Here is a 19096-nt window from a genome sequence, read left to right on the forward strand (position 1 = left end):
TGCCAAGCTCCTGCACAGACAAGTCAGAGCCTTCCTCCTGCTTACAGACAGGAACACACCTAGGTCAGGATTCCCATCCTGGTGATTTTCCATGCGCCCAGTTGCCAATAGACTGATTCCTGTAGGTCCGTCCCACTAAAATTTAGCTCCCAACAAGGCCATTCAAAGGGGACATTCAAAGCAAACTGTATTGGATCCCTTTACCACCATTTTATCAAATGGAACAGACATTGAGGTAGCCTGGTGCATGTTTCAGATCTATCAAAGAAGATCCTTAAGGTCAGCTCTTCCCAGCTGAGAATTTGGGATCCACTGCTTAGAGCCATTCAGGAGATACATGGCTCTCCTCCTCACATGTAAGCCCCAAATTTATGGTGAAATACTCATTGTCTGCATAAGAAACCAGCTAGTAAGAGAGAGACAAAGAGCTTAAAAATGTTAAGAAACAAAAAAAAAAAAAAAAAAAAAAAAAGAGAGGCAAGAAAGATAAGACACCTTTAACATACTAAATATATTTATTCCTTCAGAAACACTGCAAAATGTGGCCAGTCTTGACCTACAAGCAGTTGTGAAACCTAAAGTCCCAGGCATATTACATGCCAGCATGCAACAAGGAGAACAGTGAAGACAGGGCCAATAAAGGCCAAAGATATTTCCTCAAGAGATTAGGAAATATATTTTGGAGGAAATGAAGGCCAACATGCTTCTCCCTTAGCAGAGCAAATCAATAACATGAATCTAAGTGAAGTGGGATCTAGATTTCCACAAAGTATCTCCTTCTCAGCACCCTTCCTCAGCAGGCTTCTCCATCCTTGTTCTCTGCACTGCGTTTCTTGACCTGTGTCAAGGCACTAGAGACAGAGGTGGAGTTGTGTTCTTCTGCTCTTGCATTCTGCAGGCCAAACTATTCTCACTCATCTGAGGGGAGAGGAAGGGAAGAGAAGGGGTCGCACTCAAGGTGGCCTCCGTTCCCCATCACTAGTAGAGGTTGGTTCAGTGGCTGCTGATTTGGCAATAGGAAGGGCACAGAGCCAAAATGCTCCAACAGGAGCTATCTGTCCATCTCCCTCTCACAGAATTCCTGCTCCAGGAACTGCCAGTGGAGCGTTACTTGGTGCCACTCGGTCTCTCCACAGTCCTTGAGGTCCTCTAAGTACGTTCATGCTCCTCTTAGCCAGGACTCTGATTTCACCCCAAAAGTCTTGCCAGTGTCTTCAGTGAGGTACCCAATGACTGAGTAGCATCCGGTCCACTCCTGATTGGCTTGATGTCCCCACTCAGATGTGTCTGAGGAGGGAAAACACACATACAAAAAACCCATGTACTTTTCCTAGGATATGGACATACACAGTACAGTGCTTGATTTCTCAGATGCAACCCAGAGAGTCGTCTGATCCTCAGGACTTCTACTACTTGGTTACATAGGCTGGGTTCATTCTTTTGAGTCTGTCCCTTGAGAAGAAGGATTACTTGGAAGGCTACCTGGACAGTAAAGCAGAAAAACTAAGGACAATTGTCCCTGTTTGTGGGAGAGAAGACACCGTTAGCTCAAGTGAACAATGCAGTTTCATGGATTGCTGGCTGATCACTATACAAATATCTGTTAAACTCAGCAGCGTGCTCTGCCTCTACTGTAAAATAATTTATCTATTACTTATGTGTTCCCGTTGCATTTATTTCCAGGTTGCTCTTAGTAGAACACAGGTGAAGGGCTTGATCATTCAAGTTTTGAATCTGAAATGATTATGTAAGACCAGTAGCATCATGCTGGACATTTCTGAGGTAACAGAAATTTCTTGTGACTCTATGGAGAGAACCAGGAATAGACTGATGATATACTCCCAGGGATAGCCCATTCTGTTATCTAACAGGGACTACATAAATTATTCTAGAATGAGGCAGAACTCTTCTGCATTGGAAGTATGTCTACATCTTGATCCTGGTTTCACAGCTGATGAACACCAGGTATTTCAGCAGAATGCCAATAAAGTGTCTCCAAGACAGACTTTACACTCCCAGCCTTCTCCTGCAATATTGTGCTAATACTGTCTTGCTGAAAATGGTGTGCTTTACCTGGTGGAATTACATGTTCTTAATTCCCTGTCCCCAATGTCATGCAAAAAGTATGGCTGCACATGGGCTAGTCCCTAACTCTGAGATCACAACTCTAACTCTGACTAATCACTAATTGTGCAAAACTCCATGCTGCATCCCACCTTGTAAATGAACTGTCCAGGAATGGGCTAAACCACCAGAGATATGAAAATACTTCTTTTTTCTCGTGGTCCTAAGTGGTTTTGAGTCCATAAGTGGAAAAAGAATCCTGGGAACAGAACTAGACAAACTGACAAATCATACAGGTCATGCCTAATGTGCATAAACAATATTCATGCAAGTATTGTTAGTAAAATCCCATGCTATGTTTGCTCTCTGAAAGCATGTGGATACCAACTTGAAACAGCCATTGCAGCTGGCTCACCTCCTCAGCTGATGGAGAATGGGGGTGGGAAGTGGGGGAAGCAGAATTCTTGGTGATTATGCAAGGTAATCAGCTATCTAATCACAGCAAGAGTCCCTCACACATGCCTGTCAGGAACTTCTAGTTCACTAACAAGGCCCCAGGCAGGATGAGGAAGGGAAGGTGGAATGATTTGGGAATGCTGGAAGATGGGGGATGCTGACTGATGTTCCATGTCCTGCATTCCCTCTAGTCCTTAGCTGCCAGAGCTGGCACCTTAGATGGTCTGTATCTCCTAGATGTGCTCCCATCCTCCTCCATACCAAAATTCTGGGCACTCATCCAACCCAAAAACTAGTACACACACAAAAACTAGAACACTGCACTTTGGCTGTGACAATTCTGAGCAGTCGAACAGCACACAACTGGGCAGCTGAACTATTGCAGATAGTCACCAGCTTGTAATTCTTAGGGAGCATTGGGTGTAGTTGGAAGGACAGCCCTTCCTTGTCAAATTTGGCACCTGAAGCGACTATAACCATAGATGCCTGGTCCTAGGGCACCTCCTGAAATTTTTTTAAGACTCTCCACAGTCCTGATAAAGGGAAATTCCCTAATACAAAGTACTTGCTACCTTTCTTGCCACAGGTCCCATCCAAGCTCTTGAAAAAAATTAGGTGTAGTAAAATGTTCCAGAAAGTCAGCTGCAGCCTTTGATTTAAAGACAGGCTGTTCTGAGGTCTTGGAAATGTAAATGGGTGGTTTCCCTGAAGTGTTCTAGGTAGGATCACATCCCAGTATAACACAGCTTAGCAGCAGCAAAGCTCCACTACCAGGAAATTGCATTTTTCCAGTTTTTGACAACCAGAAACTGGAGAATTAATTTGCAGACTACTGCATGGAGTGTTGTGCACATACCACTGGGTGTGGTATGGCGTGCTTTAGCAATGAAACATAGGTGCAACACATGGGACCGTGCTGGAATCCTGCTGTAACACTTTGGGGAGACTGGAGACAGGTTAGTTCACGCTGGTTGGGAGCAGCGGCATGAATCCTGCTTAAAGGGGCAGAACTTGAGTACAACCCAACATCCCAACATACCCTTGTCCAAGCTTCTCCATGAAGCTCCAAAATCACTCCAGAGCAAACTACAGAGGAAACATACACATGAGTAAACATGGATAATTGGACAGCTAGGATTTTGTGTATCCTGTTGGATGCAAGCTCACATTACAGTAAAGATATAACCAAAATCAAGTGGTCCGATCTTTCATCACAGTCTGTTTAAGAAAGCCAAGTTCCTGACAGGCTCTGAATTACTGTGCCACAGCCAGACATCCAACTTTGGAGATGCTACAATGCCTGATGTGGACAATTTCAGTAAAGCCTTCAACAGAGCAAGACATGCACCACACTTAAGCCAATACCAGAGACAGTGAGCATCTTTCAAATACTAAAATTTATTTTAACTCACTTGCTCTTCCTGCTGGGGAACTCTGGAGAGCTGGGACTAGATGATCCATCAGACTTCAGGTCAAAGAAAGTTCCTGGACTGTCCAACACCCTTTGTATTCTCTCTGTGGTGTCTCTGCTGGGAGAAAAGAGAAACCAGCTATACCCCAGGGCCAGAGTTAACTACCATCTATTCTAACACTCCCTTACAAGCCACAGTAGAAAGTTGCATCTCCTGTATACATGTAAAAGGGAAGCAAACACAGTTGCACTGCAAAGGGCAGACTCCTTTGATGTCGCATGTGACATCTGGAAATGGCCAACTTTAAGCTCCTTTTGAATTGATATAAAGGCCTGAATTAATTTCAGTAGTCACCTTTATTTTGTTAACTTTTTCCTCTATCCTCCCCATTCCACTGGTCTTAAGAAGCTACAGGATTTAATAGAGAGCATAAAGATGATGGTTACAAAAGTGTTATTGCTACTAAGACTTGTCAAGATACCACTGAAGAAAGTTGTCTGTATGAGTAACTGAAATGAGAGGTACATTTAATTAAAGAAAGGAAAACAAAGGGATTTTGGGGGATTTCTTAGGGCTTCAGTTTGTCACAAAGTTCTTCCTCTGCTCTCTTGGTCAGTTGACCCTACCTGTGCCCCACACATCACAGTTTCTGATACCCTCACTTATGCTAATACAATTGTTTGTGAGACTGAAAATTACCCTGACAAAAAGTAACTCTAAAATTAAAACAACCCTGAAACTCCTACAACAAACTAACAAGGGAGATGGACTGGGTCAACTCTGTCAGCAAAGCCTGCATATCATTAAATTACAGCTTCAGGGTGAAGTCACAGGTGACACTTTGAGCTCACTGTTCCCAGAAAGAGAGCATGCTTCAGCCTCCTTCATTCTTGCTGAGTGCACTTTCCACCAGTCCTGGTACCCATCAGACTTCTCCACGAGCCAGTTCATGGCAGAACCTGGCAGACAATTAATCCAGTGAAAGAAAGTTGATACTTTTTCTTTTTGATTTCTGGGCTGAAGCAGTTCCATGAAAGGCCCACTGGGGATCTGAGCAGTCATCACAAGGAATAGTCAGGACTGGGTAGATGAAAGGGACAGAAGGGAAGTATCACATCTGCTTTCAATAACAATGAACTGTTAAAGCAGTTGCTAGTGAAACTGTACCTTCAAGAATGACCCAAGAAGTCTTTCAGAAAATACAAACTAAGGCTCCTTGTTCCTCACATCTAAGTTTACAAGTAAGCAAAAGGAAAGCTAAATAAGCCAATTAGTTCATCAGATCCTTCCAGGCAAAGAGCAGGGGAAAAAATAAATAAATCCAGGGCTTTTCCCTGTAGTAGGAAAGTTTTACAGATCCTTTCAAGGAGATAGGAACAGTTGTTGTACACAAAGTAATGGACTGAAGGACACACAGCTGCCTAAGATACAAAAGTATTTGAAGCAGTGAGAAGCTGTGGCTACTGTGCTAGCTTAGACTACTACAGGGCAGTTGTCTCTGAAGATTTAATTTTTCTCAAAAGTTCTATTTTTATTCAGATTAGGTCATAGGCACCTCATTAAGAAAGAAGGGAAAATGCAGTAATTTCCTCCTAAAATAACTAGTTTCCACTTCAGAGATTACTTTCTCCCTTTTGCACCCAGTCTTTAAGCTGTTTCCTGGAATTCTTGCAATTGGGAAAACTGCATATTAGATGCAGAGCATTCATGTGACTTTTGAGACTGTATAATCTTAAAAAGATATCTCAGCTAGAACTGAGAGAAATGTATAATTTAACTAAATAATCTCTCGTGATCAGTAGACAATTTTTGAATGGTTATAATTCTGTCAAATATGCCAAATCACTCCTTGAAGCAGTATATTATCCATTAATTGTAATTATTTCTCAGATGATCTAATTTAAACACTAGTCATTTGGACTTAAAGCTTTTCTTCATAAATCCTGTAAGTTACCAGAAGTTTTGCCTATTTGAATATTTTAACACGAAAACAAACAAACAATCAAGCATCCCCTTCCCAAATACCAGCCTTTCATCTGACTCGCTTCTAAAAGTGGTCAGTGAAGAGCAGGAAGCTCAGGAGTCCTGGATAATACTGCACAACATTTAAGAGTGATCTTATAATGTTCCTCCACCCATTTCCTCCATTCTTACTCAAATACTGAATCTCTCCAATTCCAAACACCCTCTTTTAATTTAGTCTGTTTCTGTTATTTGTCCATTTCTCCATCAGTCGATAACCAGACCCTTTCCTTCCCATTCCAACAATTTCCATTTTAGTTCTCATTCCTGATGGTTCCCCCTCTGCCTCTATGTGCCTATGTTCCTTTTCTCATCTCTTCTTGGTTTTTTTACCCTCTTTGTCTCATCTCCCCACAGCTCATACCTCTTTTCCTCCTGTATGTTTTCAATGCCAATGGCACTACTCCGTCGCCCGTGGAAGCGGCTGGCTCGAGTACGGGATGGGCTCCTACCAGGCAAGGCAAAAGACTAGAAAAAAGGAAAGCATGACAGAAAGGAGAGGAACAACACAGGAAAAGCTGTGGAAAGCATAGGAGAAGAGTTTGCAACGTGGGTCCAGATCCTCTCCTTTACTGCAATACAAGACTCAGCTCCACCTGTGCAAGGAGTACTTTCTGTCAGCGAGCAAGAGCAGCCAGGGCTCACAAAGGTGGTGTGAGAAAGGCACAGAGTTATAAGGAAACAAAGGCAGAACACAGCCAGTACACAGAGAAACAGGCTTGGGAAGGGAGGTATCCCCATATGGTGAGAGGAGAGGCAGAACCAGAAAGACAAAGAAAACCAGAAGTTAAAGGAGAAAAGGAGGCAGCAAACCCAAGTCATTAGTATGCTATGACTTCGTTGTATTGACATAAAGAATGCATACAACCAACTAAGCTGTCACCAAGAAATCTTCACACTGAAGGGCACTTTCTTGGCTTACTCAGAGATGGGTGGGTTTTTTTGTAGTTTGCCTGTATTGACATCACTAGTGCAGAGACCACAACCAGCTGGATGCACTTTGGCCAAGGTAACCATATTTTCAGTATCAGAAACTTGTGGATCCTTTTCTGGAAAGATTTGTGATAGATTTTTAATTCATTGGTCACATATATTTAGTATCCCTATCAAATAAGAAAGGCTTTGATAGTGACTAGAAATATTCATTCTTTTTCTCACCCCAAACTTTATTAATTCTGCTGTTTGTTCCCAACATGCAAATTCTATTTACAGCAAAACAGCACCTTGAATATCTTGTGCACCTGTTTGTATTACAGAAAACAGTCTGATTGGTGAAATCGAAGAAAATGAAACAGTTATAGGGTCCTTATGTTCTCAGGTCTTGCCATATGACAATACAGTACCATTCCAGCCAAACCACAGTGCATGCATTTTTTAACACATGGCACCGTACAGGATCTAATCCAGGATATCAGAGATAGATGTCTGATGCAGAATCATGTTTGGCTTTCTTCTCCCAGTCTGCATCAATCTCAGCTCTAGTTTACACAAGAACTGGGGCTAGAGATGGGCACAGACAAAACAGACTGCAACACATGCTGTCACCATTTGTGAAATGGGATAATACAACAAAAAGATTCACAGTGGGACAAGAGGACAAACTAATAGGGAAAGGAAATGTTTGGGTGGTTATTACAAAGGTATGCCGGGTTCTCTCTTACAGCCCACCCGAATACCTTACCGCAGCAATGGCCTTAGGGCCCTCGGCGACACTCTGGCTGAGGGCAAGGCCAGCTGTAGCTGGGCGGCTGGGCAGGGTGGCTGGCTGCTGCTTTCTCATGGATATCCCCATGGTATCCAGGCTCTGGCTGCGGCCTCTGATCACCCGCTGAACAGGAGGGAGGCAGGGAAACAGACAAACACAGATATACACATATAGACATGCACACGGTAGGGTAGTGTGAGAAGCACCACAGATTGAGTGGGAAGTTGTGACAGACTGACACCAGAACCACACAGATCCTAACTCCTAGAAGGCAGCACCTTAGATTGGTCCTAGCTGATTCATGGAGCTCTGGGAAGAACTCTTCATCAAGTATATTCTCTAGTTTCACTTCCCTTCTCTTATTGCAATGAATAGAGGTTTCCTGCCAGTATCCCTGCACACTGGATTACACAGCATCACCTGGAACAGTCCTATCCAGGACAGGCTATAAAACACAAAGTCAAACTCCAGTTCGAGGCTGTAAGGTTCAGCCTCATATGAACTTGAGTTCTGGTTTCAATGGGAAAGCAGCCATGTCAAAATCTGCAGCATTTAAAAAAGCCATTTTCTGACTTAAACCAGCCTTTTCCAGCAATTTACAAATGTCATCTGTGTACATGATGTGCAAATCCCAGCATCTGCCAGAAGTCATAAAAGGACATTTTGAAAAAATTAGTGTAAGACATGGATGGGTTAAAATTAATGGTTAGCAGCAAAGGCAGTTTGTATGTAAAAACATAATCCTCACCAAAGCATCCAAATAATCCGGACCAAAGCTACACACACAGCTACCAAACCTATTTGTGAACAGGTTAGTTTTACAGACTTTGATATCTCTAATTGACCCACCATATAAAGTCATAAAGTCATCTGAAGAAATGCTATTAGTAACACATCTCTCTTTCCAAAGAGATAACTTATTATATAAAAGAGGTGGCAAAGCACTTCCCACATTAAGTGGGAAAGGGCAAGTAGATAGAATAGGAAAGCAATAAAGATTCTCTCTGTATAACCAGTTTAAAACTCAGTTTCCCAATCATACAAAACCTTTGCTTTCTCACATCAATTATCTTTATCACTTCTAAAAGAAAGTTCTGTCACCTGGTTTATTTTAAAAAAATCAACAATAAAAACCCCCTAACATGCCATCTACACTGAAAAAGGTAAATTAACCCTGGCTTTTAGAGGGTAAGGAAAGCACCACAGTTTTTCTAGACAGTACACTCAGAGATAAGTTAGAAACTTTTGCAGTGACTCCTGCAATTCTTTCAGTTATAATGAAAATGAATTGAAAGAGATCTGCTGTAGGAACGGAAAGCCCCTTGCTCCTAGTTATTACAATTTCTCTTGCAAGCACTGACTCCTTCTTCTGTAAGTCATGGAATAAAATCACATCTGACACTTGACACCAGCACAAAGCATTAAGAGTTTGGCTTCTAAGGGCCAGTATGGAATTCTAGACCACATTGTAGGTTTGTAGAAAGGCTCACCTTGAAGTTCTCGAGGAAGCCCCCACTGCCATTCTCTATCTTGTCATCCTCCCCGACAGGCAATCCCATCATGCTGCGGCTGCGAAGCTGCAGCTCCTCAAAAAGGCTCTCCAAGAGGGCACTCCGTGTTCTTTCCTGCACCAACATTGGGAATCAGAACAGCTTTTATTGAGAGCTGGGAGATTTTTTTCCTGTTTTATTAATGTCTCCCATCCGTCTTAAAAAAAACCCCAAGAAGCAAACAAGAAACTCCAAAAGACCAACAATGATAACAACAAAACCACATGAAAATCACTTTAAACAGTATGAAGTGACTTTAACTGCATAGTTACAGAATATATTGCAGTAACATCCAGCCCCTTCAAGCTCTGTCTAAAGCAAATCATAAAGGACACTTCTTTACAGATGATGAAATAGAGACATGTTTTTTCCTAGATCAGGCAACAGCAGAGTCAGGAAAAGAATTGTGGTACCTTAAACCAAAAATCAGTGATATCAGCATGCATCCTGCAGCATAATACTGCATTTCAGCTAATACAGAATTTCCTCCAGCAAAATATATGCATCACATTCCCATCCTTACTTGAGGATTAGATCTTTATATTAAAGTGTACCCATTCATATTCTATCACACCTGCTAAGAAGTATGAAGGAAATATCCCAAAACTGAGTAGAAAATCACATTTCATCTTCCTTTCTTAAACAACACAAAACTAGAAGTCAGAAATTTTACTTTATTTTCTTTTTCTGATAATAAGTATTATTTTTAATTGAAGCAGGTAGGTAAAAGACCCACCTCTAATTTAGCAAATTTCTCAGCTCGGTAGCAGCTGTACTCGGCGTTGATGAGCTTGACCAGAAGGAATTCACGAAACTCTGCACTCTGCAAGACAAGATGAAGACTAGACTAAACAGGAGATCAAAACGCTAGTAAAAATATCCCATTATAAAAGCTCTGCTTACTACTCTTTGGACCTCCAAAGTGCTCTAGCCAGACTGACAATACCAACTCAGAACACAAGTGTGTGTTCCCTGCCAACTAACACTGGACCAGAGAAACAAACCTTTTTAAATATGGCTGGATTTGGCAGCGGCGGTCCAAAGAAGGGGACATCATCTCGGGCTGTGACTGAAACCTGAAATAATATAAGGAGAAAAAAAGGAGTATCAGAACACAAGTGAGACCATCAAACTACTATGATAGATCTGATTCCTCCTAAATAATTTACTTATAAAAATGAGATGTAATATAGTGTCCTGTGCATCCTTCTGTTCCTGAACTCAGTGGAAGGATGTGCTCATTTATCTCTCAGATACTCAGCCAGCTAGATGTGCACACAGTAAAGAGCAGTAAAAAAAGCTGGACTGACTGCTCTTTAAAAAATATTTTAAATAATAACTAGTATAACCAGTATATTGAGGAACAAACAAATGCTCCTATTCAGCCTGCAAGATTAACCTCCACTAAAGAACCTTTGTCAGTGTGGTTGTACTGACCTATTTTTTTTTACAGAGAATCCTTGGTGGAGATACGCTGCACACTGAGGGGAGTATCTCAGTGCCTCTGCCTCTGGGAGTCACAGGTGGTAAACGTGCAAATGCATTTTCCCAGTAAGAGATAGGTTTCATTTGTTTTATTTTCAGCATGCTCCCACCTGACATACCAATGTCTAAAGAAGTAACTGTAATGCAGTCCAATTTTTACACTGTCACTTGTTTCTTCACAGCACTTACCCATAATTATATGTAGCTATCTTATCAAATACATACAGTACTTCACAATATTTCACAGGGGTTTTTTTGTTGTGTTTGAGATGAAACAAAACCATTATTTGTCCTTTCATACAAGAGGGAATAATGTCCTAGCAACCACAACTGCCAAAACAACAAATAAATGTCACAGAGCCACTGAGAGGTGTGAGTTTAATGAGAGGAAGAAGGAAATGGGCTCTGGATTTAATTAAGACTTCTCACATTTTAGGCCACCTTCCCCAATTACAAAGCCTCCATCTCTCTCCTAATAGATATCTACCAGTTAAAATCCTGCTTTGCATTTTTAGTTTTCTGATTGCAAAAATTGATTCTGTGAAATAAATTCCATTAATACTCCAATTTAACAGGATGCACTAAAGCTTAAGTAAATGGAACAAGGGACGGCAAAGAAATCTTTCAAATGACAGTCTTTTGTGTACTACAATGCTCTCAAGGCAGCATCAGTTAAAGCCCCTTTAGAAAAGCCTTTATAGAAAACTCTGCATTGGCTCTAGGGTGATTATTGGGAAGATTTCTTCTTTATGGAATGAAGCAGCCCTATTACACTAACAACAACAAATAAAAAAAGGTACTGCAGACAGGCAAAGATGAAAACAATGGCCGGAAGACACACAACAAATAGCAAGTTTTCCCAGCTCTTTCCTTGTCATTAAAAAGTCCAGTGAATTTTTGTGCCCTACAAAACAGAGAGCAAGAGGAGAACTGGAACCCCACCTGGTTTGTAGTGAAAGCCTTGCTACCTAAAGCATAGAGAAAAAGGGAAGGAGACAGCTCCACCACCAACTTGGTGGTGGAGGAGATGGGGATACTGTCCTAATGATGGGGATACTGTCCAATTACAATATTCTTGGTGTACCTGTAGACCTCCAAGGCATAAGGACTCATCACCACCATTTCAAAATCCCTACATAATACAACACATGCCACTTGGGATTAAAATGTTTCTACAATGGAAAATCCTACACAAATCGAAGTTTCTTTGTATTTTCTGCTCTCTCAGCATCACTAAAGTTGAACATAAAGTTATACAGACATCCATACAGAGTCATGTCAGAGAGAGAACAAGCTGTGTCCAAAGGCTGCAGATAATTAATCTGGGCTCTAGCAGGGATTCTTTCAGCTGGAAGGCCCTAACAGGTAACACATCCCTGTCAGATGGGCATCAGCTCTGGAATCCCCAAAAGCAGGTGTAGCTGGCTTGAATTCCATAGCTAGGTCAACCAGCTGTATCTGACCTGCAGCCTCAGGCAGTGCAAGCTGCAAGCACTGTGCTGTGCAGCATGGGCAACGTAGACATGAATTTTACCTGATTTACACAATGTAAACGAGACAACCCCCAAAGTGCAATCAATTCTGGCTCAGGCTCTGTGATGTAAACAAAAATTTTTACCTGAATTCTTTCTGCTTCAATTTCAAAGCTTTAAGCTTCAGAAATTAATCAGCTACTTAGAAAAGCATACCACTTAATTCAGCTTTCAGGTGTAGACACTCAAGAAATAAGGATGACATCTGGCTAAATCTGCACCTCTCCCAAAGGCCCAAGAACCCGTTTCCACATCAAGGACCAAAATCGATACAGGCTAATCTATTGATCCTGGTTACCTTGTAGAGAGTGTCCCCAGTGGTGCTATGAGTGAGCTGAACTACCACATAAGCATGAAGGAAATTAGAAGCAATCATATCAGGGACAAAAGGTGTGCTTTCATCCTGGAAAATGATGGCTACAATATCATTCCCAATGTGACGCTTCCGCTGAAGCTGGAGAGGAAAGAAATAATGAAGAGAGAAGGCAGGTGAAAAAGAGCAGAACACTATGATGGGACCTACAACACCAGTCTGCCAAACATCACAAAACCATCTGTTCACCAAACCCCTCATCACTACTTTTGCCATTACTCCAGCCATAATTCCCAACACTATATAGTCAGTCATTCTCCCCTCTATGCAGTCCTTCTTCAAATAGCCCTCCTCTCCCAGCCACGCTGTTGTAATCCTTACTCCTCCTTCTGATACCTGCTGGGAATCTCCCTCTGTGAAGGGCAGCTTTGTGGACACATGAAACATTATCTCCTTCCCCCGGAAATTTGTATAGACTGACTCGGTGCCTGTTTGACCTCTGGTAACATCCAAGCCTCCCCGGAACCTGAGCAAATCCACACCACGCCACAGGTCAGGCAGTGCAGGAATGAGAGAGCAGAGAGAAGACAGACAGCATCAGTAACAGTACTACATAAGGACTATCAAAGGTGATTTTTAGGAAAGCAATGATAATGAAGCACCAAATCTTCCCCAAACCAATGCAATAACTGAAGCTGCACCATGTTTGTGCTGGTGAACATACCAGCTTGTTAAAAGCCATGAAGTTAAACCAGTGATCCTCAAAGTAGCTACCTTCTTTGGCATTCCTCTGAGAAACACACTCTGTATGTTAGAACTACAGAAGGGATGTGATGCCTCAGAGAAAGAGCCTGAAACAATACTGCCCCATACCACTATGAAACAAACTTGTATTTGCCCTGCCAAGTAAAATTATTCTTTGCTAATGCTGCGGGTCAGATTGAGATATCAGGAGACCTTTAAATCAAAATACCAGCAGAGACCTAAGCTCCAACTAGTTCCCAGATATTATGCTGACAAAAGCATCTGGGGTCTCTTCACCTGCACTGGGATTCAGAAGACACAGCACTTCTCTGGAAGCTGGGCTGTAACAGGGTCACAGTCTATGAACACATGACGTTCCCTAACTTAATCTGGCCTTCCAGCTGCTCTGTGTACGCACCCACGGAAATCCTGCAGCTGAATCTTGTCACCAAGGAAATCCAGGAACTCCAGGAAACCCTGACTCTCTACTGTGTTACTGAAGACTTCTTCTTCAGTTGTCTACAGAAGAAAAGCAGAAGTAGTAAGAAGCACAAGGAGTACAAAGAACAGGCAGTAACTTCTATAGACAGTTCAACCAACAAACATCTCTGCTTGAATACATTTCTGATCTGAGCCCCCCATGGTGCTGGGGTCCTGTGCCTCAGCCCCAAGCTGCCATGAGGGTTAGAGTTAGGATTCAGAGATTCACAAAGCCTATACTGTCAGAGACATTGCAGGTGGAAGAGGCATGCCAAGAGAACCATGGCACTGCACAAACACTGCTGCCTCCATGCCACTGCTTCTGGACAGTGCAGACCTTGTTATTACATCCTTTAAGCTAGGAAAACTGACTCCTTCTATTTTGCCCCAAGTACCATGGGATCTGAGGGGTCTTACCTGTCCAGGTTTTTGGTAGATGACCCCAAATTTGAAGTTATTGCTTATGACATGTTCATCAAATGCAACAATAAGCTGCGAAGCCTGAGGTAATGAAAACAGAAATTGTCACCTGGATGTCATTAGCCAGACCTTGATGGAAAAGTGATATACAGACATAACAGAACACTGTACCTTGGGATAGAGGACAGGAAAGAAGCGTTCAACATTCACATCCTCACACAGTAGCTGTTGAGTGAGAGAGGCAGGGAAATAGAAGTGTGATTATCATGTGCCCTGGCTTGTTGCAGGCATGACAGTGTAGGTACTGTATATAATTATCTGACAGGAGCCCCTTCAGGCAAAAATTCTGAGGTAAAATTAGAAGAGAAAGAAAAGAAGGCAAAATAGAAGGGTAAAAGGGAACTATATAATAGTTCTACCGGTGAATAGTAGAAAAAGAGAGAAATGGAAGGACAGAGGTGAAAATAACTTTAAGAATGAGGCCTTAAGAAAAACAGGTAAGCATGAATCTCACCTTTGCCATCTGAACAGCATTGGGAAACTCATTCAGACAGGAAATGGGAATAAGATCATGTTTGGTGCCAGTACGAGTCCTGACATAGAACAAAAAAGGTATTAGAGACTGATGGCTGAAGGGAGACACAAGCAACACTGGATCTTTAAAGAAAGAGTAGCCATTCCTCTAGAGTATTGTTAAAGCAGTTAATTCCAGAGGCTTAATTTTAATTGTGGTGCATAGAATCACTGGAAAAGCAAGGTATTTTCACTTCTTACTACCCATCACTTGTTGTGGTGACCAGAGGAAGACAAAACAGGATTCCTTGGTGTCTTTCCTCCTTTGCACTCCCGTTTGCCTTGAAGAAGTATTCTGCTTCCTCCCTCAAAGTTTTCTTTCACAGAAATTTAAATGTCAAAATACAATTCTTGGACACAGAATAGTAAGGGATTCCCATTATCAGTGAGGGCTTGAAAGATTGCTAACAGGTCTGTTAGAAACAGCCTAGGAAAGCAGATCTATGCAAAGTAAAGGAGGTAGAAACTGGTGTAGCACTGTTCCAGAAAGCTGACAGAGGAAAGCTGCCTTCCTCTTTGTATGTGTACTTAAGGAGAAATATCTTTCTAAGGAAGAAGAAATACTGGGCTGTCAAAAGCCTCTTCAAAGCATTATAAACAAGCTATTGAGCAGAAAGTATTGCATAGAATAAAATAACTTAATAGAGGAGTAACTACCCTTTTGTTCTTCCCTGGTCTCTTCCACATAGAAAGAAAAACATTCCCAGGCACAGCTCACAAACAGGCTGTCTCTTTATTCCCAGATTACTGCTGGCAGTCTGAAGCATTCTCTGCAGACCCTGGAGAAAACCCGCCAGTGATTTTCTTGTAGCTGATTCCTATGCAATCATTTTTCCCACCAGTCCTGGACAAATCCTTGTCAGTAGCAACTGTACATTACCTGGCTCCAGTATCACTGCCTACAGGGAGTGCATCCAGCCCATAGTGTGGTAAAAAGCTTCTCTCCAGTGGCCTCTCACCTACACAAGATCCTTCTCTGTTCTTCTTGTAGCTCATCCAGCAGCCCTCTCTAGGTAATGTCTCTCTTCATAACCCTGTCTAAGGGTTATGGCTTCATAGACTGCCCTGGGAATCTAGGGGATGTTCTAGATCACCTTCAAGGGAGCCTTAGTCTCAAGTACAAAGCCTGGGCTAGGCTGTCCTTCATTAGGGAATCCAAATTCTCCTAGAGTGTACTCACATGTCTCTAAGTAGACAGAATAAACAGAAAAACTTTCTATTTGAGGGAAGAGCAGGTATTTTCCACACAGGTACTAGAAAGATGCACCTGTAAGCACCACATCATCTTCTTTAAGGAAACTGCTGAGAGCAACTCAAGAGCAGAAGGCAAGAAAAAAACGCTCAAAGGTTTTTTTGCAGTTTCTTTTCTCTCCAGAAGAAAGACATGAAATTCCCACCCACATCTATGCAGAGGGAGTGCAAGGTAACACAAGAGACACAGCACAGCAGCACACACTCCAATAACAGGCACTATTACCTCAGCAACAGGCGGAGATTTTCCTGTTTCTCGATCTGTTCATACTTCACAGAAAGTACTAGGTAGCCCAAGGACATGTCACTGGAGTAAAAGTTCTGGTGCTCCTGCAAATAGGAAACCAAAATGCATTATCCCCAACACACTTCCTGGAGAAGCTTTCCAAGTTGTTTTTTTTTGCACACAACCAGTCACTCAAGATTAGCTAATTTTTAATTCAACTTGGAGTAGCATGCTTCCAGATGTGTGTGTGTTGTCTTCCAGCCCACTTGATCATCAGTGCATGAACATATCAGTCAAAGTGCATCCAGTCAGTTCAGTTCCTCCTCACCTGTCCAAGATCACAAGGGCTCCTGAGAAGGAACAGTATTAGAACATTCTGCAACAAGTTTTGAAGAAATTGAGTTTCTTGTAAATAAAATTGTATCTTTCATGAACTTTCCCTGCATCCATTCCGGTTCTGCTTGACTAAGCAGTGTCTACCAGACATTCAACTGGATGTGGTCATGGAAATTCTCTATCTAAAGAGCAATGGCACGATTATGGTGAATGGCTGAACTCCAAGAGTGCTCACATGTCAGGAAGGATACAGTCAGTAAGCAAAGAGGTTTTGCAGATGAAGACTGGTCTCAGCAGTGCCACTAACACTGCCAGAGCTTTAGTGGAGCGTGCCTGGAACAGTCATGATGCAGTCAAACAATGAAAGATACTGCAAACATTTTCACAGTCTCTATTTGTAAGTGGCTGTGGCCATACATTTCTCCTGGCTACACAGCCATGTTCCAGTGGCCTAGGTATAGCAATGTACATTTTGTATATTGCTATATCATACATATTACTATATAATCTCTAACCTCAAGAGGTTAAAGTCTTTTGACACAAGATGTGAATGAAAATAACATTAAGGTGAAATCGTGCAGAAATGCCTTGATCACTCCCATCATCCTAGTGGAAAAGCATCCTCATGCATGACACTGAAGTGGGACAGCAAGTTGTATTCAGTTGTACAGTCAAAACTTGCATGATTTGGAATATGTTCTGTGAAAGGAATAATCCAGGCACAATAAATTAGTGAAGAACTCAGTGGGAGCAAAGTGTAATCTGATAAAAAATGGTTGCTAGTCTGTCAGTTTCTTCCTCAGTCTTTTGCCTAGAATATATAGAATATATACATGCCTAGGGGTATGCCTAGGAGGTCTGCTCTGGCCCTGATGGATTAAAACTTCTCTCAAAACACTGGTAAGATTGTCTTTCACTGTCTAAAAGCAAAATTCATAGTTTGCATGACTTTTTTGTATAAGTCATAGTTCTGACTCACTGTCAGCAATAAAGATACATCTAGTGAAATACTCTGATATCTGTGTGGACCCATCCAACTTGAAGCTAACAGACATAAACCAATCCTATCTTTGAAACAAAAAACAGGAATAAGTAAGACTACAGTCACTACCCTAAACCAAAATGTGACGATGTAGCTATCTAACTTTTTTAAGTATTAAAGATGTCATTGTGTTCACCTCCTCTTTGAGACAAAATCCCAGAACTGCCCTGATACTGGGCAAAAGGTTCCATGACTGATCAAACAAGGCAATCTGAAAAAGATAAGGTCTAACAGCAGCCAAGAGGCAAACAGAATAATATGGCCTCTAGCTGCAGTGTTCAAACCACAGAAGTCCAGTGTGATCGGTCACACTGGTCAGTGACAGTACATGGGAAAAAAAACTAAAATCAAAGGAAGCCACACAGGACAGTTAATTTCTCCTGACCATGAGTTTCAGGATACTAATGGATTCTTGGGATGTGAACAAGAATCAGGTGCAGTAAGTCACTGTGACCAAGGGCAGAAAAGCAGAGTAGCTGAGGAACAGACAGACTCAAGGAGCAAAGCAAGACCGTGTTCCATGGTCAGCTGGAAGTCTAGAATCCAAATCCTTAAACCAAAGAAGTCAAATGCCAGGCTGGATGGCCAAGACAGCCTCTTAAGGAAAAAGAGGGCATAATGCCAACAAAAATCAGAACCAGAAATTAAGATGCCTTTTGATGAGACTTCTAAGCCAGACGCCAGCAGGTCTGATATAGGGGATCTCAATTGCTTTGGAGACTGGGCCATCAGCTCTGCAGCTGACATAGCCAGGCAGAGCTGCACAAATGGGTGCAGTCCTCACAGGGGAATGGGTACCAGAATTAATGGAGATGTTAAAACAACTGAATTTTTGTAAAAGCCACTCTGGCTATGTAGCTTGATCCTGAACCAGGATCTGAGGTTTAAACTGAGATCTGAGCAATCGTATGTATGACTAAACCTATAATTTACTCCTTATGATTTTCTTTCTCTGTAAAAACACATAGGCAACATACATCAGACTCATATTCCTTCAGTGGACAGCAGCCTTTATTGTTAGTTGTCCTGAAGTTAGAGATGAACCATCAAAAGGCTTTGCAGTTGATACTGAAGATTGCAAGTCAGTGATGACAGGATACCCTGGAGCTAAGATGATCTATGTATTAAGTACAAATTTGTTCAGCCACAGAAGCAGTTTCTGTAACATTTAATACAGTCTGAAAAGTAGTTCTGGATTTCAAATAGATCTCTCTAAAAACAATTAAGTATCTTCCATGGGCCAAGGGAAAAGACTAACAGAAAACACAAGGAATGCTGACAGTTTGCCTAAGAAGCTCTAAAGCTACTAAGACATCTGCCATCTGCAGCAACTTTAACCAGCACAAAGAAAGGACAGCATAAAGGAGAAATACATGATCACATATGAATGCATAGCAAGAAAGCTCCTCCCTCAGCACTGAGAGCAAGTGCTTGAGAAACTGGACCCTAAGTTTATTTGACTGGCAGTTACAATGCACCCGTTTA

The 19096-nt window shown here is 41.9% G+C and overlaps 1 protein-coding gene across 9 annotated transcripts in view; it reads right to left on the reverse strand.

The window, feature by feature from the left end:
* Nucleotides 1–19096, reverse strand: part of LOC128933197 (rap1 GTPase-activating protein 1-like) — a 43973-nt gene that overhangs the window by 7097 nt on the left and 17780 nt on the right. For 4 of the 9 annotated variants that reach the window (XM_054270122.1, XM_054270115.1, XM_054270121.1 and 1 more), the window contains 13 exons: nucleotides 16234–16337; nucleotides 14698–14776; nucleotides 14355–14408; nucleotides 14181–14264; nucleotides 13702–13802; nucleotides 12936–13065; nucleotides 12525–12680; nucleotides 10214–10285; nucleotides 9946–10032; nucleotides 9150–9284; nucleotides 7636–7782; nucleotides 6319–6422; nucleotides 3933–4049 (listed from right to left, as the gene is read on the reverse strand). In XM_054270122.1, the coding sequence (XP_054126097.1) occupies nucleotides 3933–4049; nucleotides 6319–6422; nucleotides 7636–7782; nucleotides 9150–9284; nucleotides 9946–10032; nucleotides 10214–10285; nucleotides 12525–12680; nucleotides 12936–13065; nucleotides 13702–13802; nucleotides 14181–14264; nucleotides 14355–14408; nucleotides 14698–14776; nucleotides 16234–16337 (1370 nt within the window). Of the gene's footprint in view, nucleotides 1–496; nucleotides 1288–3559; nucleotides 3607–3928; nucleotides 4050–6318; nucleotides 6423–7635; nucleotides 7783–9149; nucleotides 9285–9945; nucleotides 10033–10213; nucleotides 10286–12524; nucleotides 12681–12935; nucleotides 13066–13701; nucleotides 13803–14180; nucleotides 14265–14354; nucleotides 14409–14697; nucleotides 14777–16233; nucleotides 16338–19096 lie in introns of those variants that run through there. The other 5 variants (XM_054270119.1, XM_054270123.1, XM_054270116.1 and 2 more) reach the window with 5 other exon arrangements.

This window comes from Melozone crissalis, unplaced genomic scaffold (assembly GCF_028551555.1).
Source record: "Melozone crissalis strain CALT ecotype California unplaced genomic scaffold, PUWL_Pcris_2 ptg000008l_1, whole genome shotgun sequence".
NCBI lineage: Eukaryota > Metazoa > Chordata > Aves > Passeriformes > Passerellidae > Melozone > Melozone crissalis.